The 10,041-nt window shown below is 60.8% G+C and overlaps 2 protein-coding genes across 2 annotated transcripts in view; one reads left to right on the forward strand and one right to left on the reverse strand.

The window, feature by feature from the left end:
• Window positions 1-9,024, reverse strand: part of DAG1 (dystroglycan 1) — a 25,054-nt gene extending 16,030 nt beyond the window's left edge. Inside the window, exons 1-3 of the mRNA XM_026041525.1 lie at window positions 8,824-9,024; window positions 8,181-8,303; window positions 6,738-6,853 (exon numbers count right to left, since the gene is read on the reverse strand). The gene's annotated coding sequence lies outside the window, so the exon portion shown is untranslated. The remainder of the gene's footprint in view (window positions 1-6,737; window positions 6,854-8,180; window positions 8,304-8,823) is intronic.
• The window catches only part of MST1 (macrophage stimulating 1), a 19,614-nt gene that overhangs the window by 1,542 nt on the left and 8,031 nt on the right, over window positions 1-10,041 (forward strand). Inside the window, exon 2 of the mRNA XM_026041531.1 lies at window positions 2,450-2,523. Within this exon, the coding sequence (XP_025897316.1) occupies window positions 2,450-2,523 (74 nt within the window). The remainder of the gene's footprint in view (window positions 1-2,449; window positions 2,524-10,041) is intronic.

The following is a 10,041-nucleotide window of genomic DNA, read 5'->3' on the forward strand; positions in this document are numbered from 1 at the left end:
GGGAAACCACCAAGAATTGGGGGAAACCACCAAGAATTGGGGGAAACCACCAAGAATTGGGGGAAAACACCAAGAATTGGGGGAAACCAGGGCAGTCATCTGCCTGGTGGCTACTTTTAGGACCAGAATTGGGGGGAAACCGCAAGAACTGGGGGAAACGAGGCCTCGCTCCAGCTGCCCCTAATGCAATCGCCCAAAGGCAGTCGCTAATTAGTCGCCCCCGGCACATTAAGGCCATCGAAGGGGCCAGGAACTGCCCTGCAAGGCGCTGCCTCTGGAAAAAGCGGGATTTTAGGAGCGTTAGGGGAAATTCCACCTACCTGAGCTACTGTTGATCGACGTGCTCAGGAAAGGAAGCGCCAATTGAGTGCCCCAGCTCGAAGGAAAGAGGAGCCCCAGCCCAAAGGGTCCCAAAAAAGGGATCCAGGGATGCAGTGCTGCCTGTTCCTTAGTTAAGTGCAATGAGTCACGCGGGCGTCACCCCGCTGGCTGCAGCGAGGGGCTCGGCGGAGGAAGAGGAAGAGGAGAAGGCAGGGCCCGATGGGGTAACGGTGACACCCCCTTGGCGCTGACCCCCTTTTGGGGCTTCCCATCCTTCCCACGCTGTAATCCGCACCCAGCTCTGGTGACACCCGGTCGGGCGCAGGAGGGAGGGATAAAAGTCCCCCCAAAGGGGCAAACAGGACGTGCAGGCGGAAGGCAGGAACGGATACTCACTTCACCGTCCTTTTCCTGGCCAAACTCACGCGTTTCCATCCACATTCCCTGCTTAAGGCGACACGTCCCGGGCAGGGGACCACGCACGACTCTCCTGATGGGGAAGCCGCTTGGGAAGTCACTAATTTGCTCCCGGAGGCCAAGGGCTCCGGAGGAAGCGGTCGCGGTGAGCGGCACCGCCGAGAGGTTTCTCTTTCGCTGGAGGAAGCGCCGACAAATATCGAAAGGCTGCTCCTAAAGAAGGAGGTTGTGGCCTCTCCGGCAGGGCCGAGCACCCAAGGGTGGCGGGAGGCCCAAGGCGGCGAAGACGGAGCCTCCCCGGCCACCCTCAGCCCCAAACCCATAGTTGGGTGCTGCCGAGATGGCAGAATCCATCCCGGGGGCCTTGGATTTGCCGCTTTGCCTCTGTTTGCCCAATAAAAAATGGGTTCCAGCCTTTCCCAAGGGGAAAAAAACAGGACCAAGGAGACCACTGCGTGTAGGAGTGGTCAAGAGCAATGTGGGGCACCTAAAAGCACCAAGGGAACCAGGGCCAAGGATCTGCCCCGGCCTCTTGACCGGGAGTCCAAGGAAGCCAACCCGCAGCAGGCTCCAAAGCTTCCCCCATCCCAACACCAAGAGGAAGGAGGAGAGGAATTCACACAGGTCAAAATACAAGGGGCCAATACTGGGCATGGAAGAGGGGCCAAGGGGCTGTTTCCACCTCAAGAAGCCCCTCATGGCCAACCATGGGATCCCAGGGGAGCCTGGGGGCAAAGAGCGACCCACGCAGCTAAGCAGGACCTAACCGGAGGAGAAGCTTCCACCGGAGGTTTGGGTCTTATCAAATACCAGGGAATCCATGGGGAGAAGGGAAAGACCCTGAGGGATGAACTTTGCCCGGCCAGGAATGCGACCGGAGCCTCCTCCCTGCTCCGGGTGATGGGAGCAGCAACCAGCGCCCCGGGCTCTATGGGCACCCAACCAGAGAGGGTGAAACCCCCGAGGAGGCTTCATGATCCATGGTCATCCAAGGAAGCCCTATTTCCATGTGCTGCTTCGGAGGCAGCCCCACGTGCCCCGGGGAGGTCCGAGTCCTCATGGCCACTCCGCGATGGCCAAAAAGAGGGTCCCATCACCACCAAACCCCATTCCCTCATGGAGGTGCCTCTGTTTCATGGGCTCCTTCTCTCTCTATTTCATGGGCTCCTTCTCTTCTGGCTGGAGCCTTCTGCTCTCCGCGATAACCCGGCGCAGGGAATGGGATTTAGCCAAGGAATCGGGCGCCTCCAACAAGACACCTCCTCACGGGGCACTGATTTCAGTCACCTCATTTGCCTACCTGCAAATTACACCTAATTAGCAGCCCGGAGAGGGGAGAGAGGCTTGGGGGGGGGACACAAATTCTGGGAGCGCAATTCCGCACCCAAACTCCGGGAGCGGAAAAACACAAAGCAAAAAAATTGCCCAAAACAAGGATGATTTTTTGTCCCTTTCTGACAAATTCCAGCTTCAACCGAGCTAACACGGACAACGAAATTCCCCACGTGCCACTCGGGAGACTCCCTACGTGGCACATCCCCAAATCCTACCGTCCGGCTCCGGCAGCTCCGCACACCTCGAGGACTCGGCACAGCGAGAGATGCCGGAGTGTGAATTAGCTTGGAAATAAACTCGGTTACGCTGCGGCTGGATTAGCCTCTGCCTTTCGGACAGCCTGGAAAAACCCATCCGGAATTCCCGGTTTCCATAGGTTTCCCCTCCCTACCAAGCCCGGCCGCACCAGGAGCGCTGGAATTGCAAGGAGTCCATCAGACTCACCGGGAAGTCGGAGCCGCATGTGCAGGCGGGCCTGGAAATCCTCTCTTTTCCATAGGCTAAGCCTAAAAAATCCCTCTCCCAACAATTCCAGCAAGAGAGGACCTTGCTCTAAGCCGTGCAAACCGCTGCATTGGAGTTGCAACAGGCGCGCGCACAAATCCATGGGAATACCCCAGGATTTGGGAGCTGGTCCCGGCGCCCCCGGGTCATTCCCATCTCCCTTATCCCAAGGTTTGCTGTTCCATGCCGGCAGGCTCTCCATCCTTACCGGCACCGATGGGATGGGATCCTGGTGAAAAACACCCCGTTTTGGGCATTTGCATGGAGCATTTGATGTATTTTCCCCCTCCACTTAACTCCTTTGCCCGCAACGAGCCCGCGGCGAAATTCCTGGGCTGGCAGTTTAGGAGGGGGAGTTAAGCTCAGCCCAAGGGGCGGCAGGTGGTTGGGCCGGCGCCCGAGCTGCCTCCTCCCACGGGAGGCTGCGGAGGAGGGAAAGGAGGGAAAAGCAGCGGCCGGGGGGGGGAAAAAAGGGATTGCAAAGAACAATCCGGGGCTGGAATGAGTTGCGTTCCCTTCCCTCTGCAGCCCAATCCCGTCCCCTCCCTCGTTGCCACTTCCCTTCGGCAGGGGAAGAATGGGGGAAAACCTGCCCTTATCAGCTTGGAAGCTTATCGGCTCCCTAGATCAGCAGCATGGCCAGGAGTTGGAGCAAGCATTCCCGGCCCGCATCCCACGGGATCCCCGTGGATCCCGTCGTCCCGCTCACCGGTCCAGCGGAGGTGAGGACGGAGCCGCCGGCCGCCCGCGTTCCCGGCATTCCCGCCCGGCTGCTCGGCAGGTTGGGTCGGGAAGCGGCGGCGGCTCAGCGGGAACGCGGCGGTTTCGGACACGCCGGAGCCGCCGGGAGGATCCCGCCCGCGAGAAGCTGCGAGGGGCGGCAAGTGCTTCCCTGCTCACCCTGCAGCCCATTCCGTGTTCAATTCCCCTTGGGATGAGCCGGGAGCGCCAGGAAAGCCCTTCCCGCCCAGGAGCCACCAGGTCCGACGGCGCCTTGGGCGCCAAACCCACCCTGGGCTGAAAGGGAGGGAAAAGGGCGGGAATGGGACGGAGGCGCCGGGCGGATCCGTAGGGACAGCTGCACGGCAGCTGCCATGGCCGCGTTCCCGGCCAACACGTTCCCGGGAGCGCTAAAACGACCGCGGAGCCCCAAAGCCCGGGGGGGGACACGGGGAGTGCGCCCCAACCTACCCATGGAGTGACACTTCCCCGAGCGCCCCTCAGCGCAATCCGGATGTCCGAGCAGGTCTCATCCCAGAAAACAGGTTTCAGCTCCGCACAGGCAGAAAGGAGCCTTGGAGGGGGCTCCAGAGCCACCCCCCCAACCTCCCGGGCTTCCTTTTCCCTATGGGAATTATCCAAGAGGCAGGAGCAGCCCCTTGGGAATGCTCAAAACCCGGAGCCGCCTTCCCCACTTGTGGAAAACCAGGCAAGGAGCCTTGGCCGAAGGTGGAAGCCGCGGCTCCCAAATAAAACCCGGGAATCTTTCAAGCTGATAGTGCCCCAAGGGATATTTTAAGCGATACTAGAGCGGCATTCCGGGCCCTCTCCTCCCAAAATACTTTCCATAAATGTTTTAAATGAAGTCACCTCGCTTGCACCGCGGTGTTAGGTGACTGCAATGGAATATCCCGGGTGAAACGGGAACCCGCCGCGCAAATCCGCTGCTTTACAACACGGGGACGGCCCTGATTTTTTCCCGTTTTTTCCCAGGGTGTTTGCCCAAGAATTTGCTTTTTCCGGGTTATAACATTAGGGCTCTCCCGATATCAGCCCATAGACGGAGCGGTTTTATTTCTTTCTGCTCTCCTGGATGGTCAACGAGTGAGAAAAGACACCCCAAAAACCGCGTGTGCCGAATGCCACCGTGTCCAACGCTGCCAAAAGTCACATATAACCGGTGCTAATTCCCAAGGGCTGAGCCCAAGGAATGTATGGACATACCGTCACGTATGTACATACATACAGGGACCTTCGATCCATCCCGATGTCCATCCTTCCCTGCCGGCGGACGGGAAGGGAGCACCTAGATGTGGGCGGCAGCAGTGTTAAAAGAGGGGAAAAAACTAAAATTATGGGGCGTAATTTGAGGTCAGAGCCTGTATCCCAACTCCGACGGTTGCTGCGCTTCCCGTTTATCCCATCGGGATAAACGCTCCTTAAAGAGACTTCCCTGCAACGTCCCTGTCCAAGCTCAGGGTCCCGGAGCCGTGGCGTGCCCTGCGATTCCCAGGGGAGTTTCCTGGGTTTTTTTCCCTGTTTTTTTTTAATCCGATAGTACCGGTATTAGTAAAAACACGCCCGCCTAAGCGGCGGCCGAGGCTAAAATAAACACGGCGGGGCCTGTGTGCGCCGGGGTAAAAATAGTCCGTTCCTCAGCCCTTCCCAGGACCTCTGCTCCGCGTGCAGGCGCTCCGCAGGTTAACTATCAAACTGCCCGAGCGCTTCCCCGCCGGCCCCATCCCGGCCCCACGGCGGCATTCCGGCCCTGCGGAGACCCCCTCGGCTTGTCCGGGATCCGGAGGCGCCCCTGGAATTCGTCCCGAGGGCCTCCTGGAGCAAGGAGGGCTTTGTTGCCCAAGGGTTTCCGAGGGCTCGTGGCCAACTCGATGGCCCCCGGCTCCTCCGGGCAAGGAATTGAGGAATCCAAGGAGAAGGAATGGAGCTGCTCCTGCTAATTCTGGCTTAACTTCTTCAAGGATAACGTTTAGGCCGGGCTCTGCGCCCCCGGCGGAGCGGAAAAGCAAGAGCCAAGAGCGGGATTTGGGAAAGCTTGGGCGTCAGGACGCGTCCGTCGGAGCTGTGGGAGGGAGTCCGGAGGCGGCGCCGGGCTCGGAGCAGGCGCGGCGCCAACGGCAGGCGCGGGCACCGCCGCGCCACGGAGCCTGCCCACACATGGAAGGCATTCCTGCCCGCCGCCGACAGCCCTAAAAGGCATTCCCAGCGGCCAGCGCTTCCCGGGGCCTCCGCGGGCATCGGGCTCCTGCCATTGAGGCCGGGCTCTGCAAAGCCGGGCTCGGAGCGAGGCTGCCGCCGCCGGCTTTGGGCCGGGGGCTCCCGCGTCTCCGAGGGCTCCTTTGCGCCCGCTCCGCATCCCGCGCCATCCGGGGGTGTCGCCGACGGCACCAGCGCCAACCCGGCCAGCTCCAGCCCCTTCCCGAGCTGTATCCCGAAGGTCCCGGTGCTCCCGCTTCCCAGGACAATCCCCGCTTCTGCAGCCAAGGCGGGACCCCTACCCTACTCTGCGTTTCACTGGATTATCCAGGAATTATCCAACGCACCAGGGAATGCGCAGGGAGCTGGGATCAGCCTGAAGCCCTGGCGTGGGATAGGAGGCCCAATTCCCTGTTTTTTTCCCCCCCTGTATTTAGTGACGGGGATTGAGGAGCGATTGCCCCATCCCGGGGGACAAGCAGCCACCTCCCAGACCCGTATGTGACATTAGCACAACGGGAGACCCCAGCCCAGAAAACTTCCCAAATTTGGGGCCCAAAGCGGCTCCAGAGCCAACGCGAGGAGGGCAATCCCGCCCCACGCGGGAGAGCCACCGGAGCCGGAGGCAGCACGGGAAAAACGTAAATCACACCTTTGAGATATTTGGGTGTTTTGTGCCTCCTGATCCGCAAACGCTGCTATCCGGGGGCCGCAGCTCAGGCCTCCTCCCGGCCTCCGCTTCCCGGTGACCTCCCTTATCCCGAAGGCGGAGGCTGCTGGAAGCAGAAGCGCCGGCTGCGACGCAGGAACGTCGGGCACCAGCGGGGGCTTCGGCGGCCGCTTCCACCCCACGGCGCCCGTTTGCTCCCTACTTGCTCCCAAGGCCTCTTTCCAACGGGAAAGAGGCTCGGCTGCTTCCAGCGCGGCATCTCCCGCTATTTCCCAGGCATTTCCCACCATTGTCCCACATCCTGATGGCGGCGGCCACCTCTCCCGGGCAGCTGCGTCTGCGTCCGAAAATTCCCACCTGGCAATTCCCACCTGGCAATTCCCACCTGGCAATTCCCACCTGGCATCCAGCTCCGATCCGCACTAACCGTCCACGCGAGCGCTCCCGGCGGCCACCAAGGAAGACCCCCGAAAACCACCTGCGGGATTTTTCCCCGCGGGATTTTTCCCCGCGGAGCTCCCCATCCGGCAAGGAATGTCCCCGCGTCGCCACCAACCTGCGGGGCCGGCGCGCGGGCCAGAAGCTCCCTCTCAAAAGGGAGAAGCTCCGTTCTCCAAAGGGAGAAGCGCTTCCCGGCGCTGCTAACGCACGGAATTCCTTCCCAGGGAGGAGCTGAGGGGAAAAAAAAAACGACAGTTATTCGCCTTCAAAAGCGCTCTGGAACTGCCACCACGTCCTGGCTGTTTGCTTGGAATCACACGATCCTGAAGGTTGGAAGGGACCTTTGGAGCTGCCTAGTCCAACCTCCCTGCACGGGGCATCCCGTTGCCGCTCGCTCCGGCACCGGTGCCTTCCCAAAGGCTCCGAGAGCCCTGCCCCTAACGGATTAACCCTTTTCTCCATTAATTTTGCAACGTTTTGATCAGGGGGGGACTCAAGCTCCCTCCTCACCTATTTATTCTTCTTATTTCCAAACTCCTCGGCTCTTGAAAGGCCAAAACCCGACAGGTTTATCCCAGGATGTGGGGAATTGCTTCCTGCGAGACCGAGTGCGCAAAGAGGAGGCCAAGTCGGGCATCTTTGTGGACCCGGTCGCTCGGGGAGGAACCAAATTGACCCCGAGCAAACGGTGACACGGCCCCTGCAATTCCATCACCCAGTGCTGTCCAACCCCCTTTCCAGGGCTTCCAGCAACAAAATCCAGCTGGAATACAAAAAAGTCCCTCATCTGACCCAAATGTGTGTCTAGGATAATGACCTTAGTGCCCGGTGCTCCGTGCAAGCAGGTCGGGCATCTCCATGAAATACAGCCCTATCCACGTGCTCCTCTCCGGGACGTGGAAAACTCGGGATACACAAGGGATTTGGGAGCACGGGGAAGGCTGCGGGGGGGAAAATGCCCCTTGGAGGCGGCAAAGTGCCAACCTGCAGACGTTCCTGCGGAGCCACGGAGACTCCCTGCCCGACAAGAGGCCAGGAACTTCCCCCTGGACAGCAAAAACCCACCTAAGATTCCCATTTCTCTCCCCTCCTCAGGGAAGCCGCTTTGTTTCCCGAACGCCGCCGGCCCTTCCCGCCGGGATTCCACAGTTTAATCCAGAGGAGATCTCGGAAGCACCTCTTATCCTCCAATTCAGGCCTCCTAGACGCTCCTCAACAAATTCCAGTGCCAATTCTCGCGCTGGGGGGGGAAAACACTGTTCCGTTCACGGGAATCCCCGTTCCTTTCACATGGAATCCGACAACTCCGACAGCGCGGAGGAGTCGGCAGATGTCCCGGCCCGAGGGACAGACTTGTCCCAATGCTCTGCACTCGGAATATCCTCTTATCACCACGGGCTCGCTATCGAAACCACCGCGGCGCCCGCTCTCCCGCCAGCGCCGAGCTCCGGAGCCGGGCGTTTACGGCAGGAGCATCTTCTTAAGAGATTTCTTAGGAATATCTTAGGAATTTCTTACGGATATCTTAGGAAGGGGATAAAAAAAGCCACGGATTTACCCTCGGAGGAAGCAGGTCTAGGCGGGAAGGTCCGTTTCCTCGGCTTCGCTCCCAAGCGCTCGCTATCCGCACGCGGCTCTCCGGCTCCGCCGCCTGCCGATGCCGTCGCCACCTGTGCGAGACCTTCCCGATAAGGAATAACAGAGATAAGAGGGGGGGAAAAATGCCTCGCATTCCAGGCTGGATGCTGCGACGGTCGGGAAGGGCTGCCGGGAGCCCCCTCTTGCCGCAGGGGACGCGCGGGGCTGGGGGGACTCGGTTTGGGGACGTCACCCCCTCCGGATCCGACGGGATTTTCCTGGATGCAACAGGATTTTCCCAGGTTAAGGGGGACGAGTAGCTCAGGCTCTCCTTATCCTCCAGCCCTTCCCAAGGCCGGGAGCAGGAGGAACAACAACGTTCCCGAACGCCAACCCCTTCCCATAAGGAAGGCACCGCCGAAATGTAGCTCCGGGAAACCCAAACGCCCCAAAAAGCGCCCCAAAAGACCCGGCGTGAATTCCTAACCCGTGAGCACCCCCCTGGATCCAACCCGCACCCACACTAAGGGAACGCGCCGGAATCTCCGCCGCGATCGGCGCCCGAGGAGGCGGCGAGCGCAGGAATGTCGCCCGTCAGGTCCCCGCCGAGGAGCGCTTCCCACCTCAAGTGCTCCACAAGCTCCCAGGAGCTGGAATCCAAAATATTTCTCCAGCTGCCCGGCCGCCGGGTGAATCGAGGCCTCCCCCGGCAATCCAGGAGCCGGGCGCGTATTTATCCCTACGGTTAATGTATAGGGGCTATACGTGCCGGGAATGGTCGTAAGAGGGGCGGACGGGCAGCGTGAGGAGCGTTTTGGATCCTGGTTCCTGCAACGGGAGCATGAAAAAAGTGGGAAAAAGGGGCATTGGAGGGAAATCTTGGAGGATAAACACAGAGCGACGCGGAGAGAGGAGTCTTAGCCTAAGCCTAAGCCTAAGTCGGGCTCAAGCTCTCCTGTTCCTGCAGCACGCGAGCACTTTGCTGCAAACGCCAGGAGAGCCGGGAAAGCGGCTCGGGAGCGACAGGTCCCTTCGGGAAGCGCAGAAACCCTCATACAGACCCACGCAAACCTGGTTTTTGGGGCAAAACCACCCATTTTCGCCGGAAGCAACAAAACTCCGGGCTCCCCTCCGACCTTTTAATGAGCCAGGATATTTTTTAAGAGTGTGTCCATCCGAGGGCTTTTCCCAGCTCCTAAGGAATACCCGTCATCCAGAACCCATTCGGGACAGCGCTTAAAGCGGGATTGGAAGCCCCTGGATACATAAACACCCCCCCTTTAAGCCCAAACGGGAGGCAGGGCGGAGGCCGAGCTCCCGAGGCCGGGACGCTGGCCTATATTTAGGCCCCGGGAAGAGGGAAGGAGGAAGGAATGCCGGGAATAGGAGCCAGGAAGGACCCGACGGTGGCCGGCGGCGAGGAAGGAAAAGGGGGAAAAGTCAAATAAAGTTAAATATGACCTGGAAGGAGAGGGGTTTGGGTAGGAGTTTGGGAAAGTTTCCCTTCGGGAGCGGCGTTCCCAAGGCCGGAGGGGCCTGGGGTCCTCCAGGAACGTGGGAAGGGGCTCCGGATGGGAAAGGCAGGGGGTGTGAGGGGAGTCTGGGGAGAGGGGCCCCCGGCGCCCGCACGGATCCCGGGAAGCGCCGCATCCCGGGGGGATCCCCCCGGCCCAACGCGGTTCCCGGGGCGGCCGGAGCCGCCGGCGGGACCAAGGTCAAGGCCGGCGGCGGCCGCGCGGACCCCGGCCCGGCCCGGGCCCGGCAGCGGCGCCTGGCGAAGCGGGACGGGCCGCGGGGGGAGCCGAGGGCGGGAAGCGGGAGGCGGCGCGCGCCGCTCCCGC

Source organism: Nothoprocta perdicaria, unplaced genomic scaffold, assembly GCF_003342845.1.
Source record: "Nothoprocta perdicaria isolate Ctin4 unplaced genomic scaffold, notPer1 scaffold_287, whole genome shotgun sequence".
NCBI lineage: Eukaryota > Metazoa > Chordata > Aves > Tinamiformes > Tinamidae > Nothoprocta > Nothoprocta perdicaria.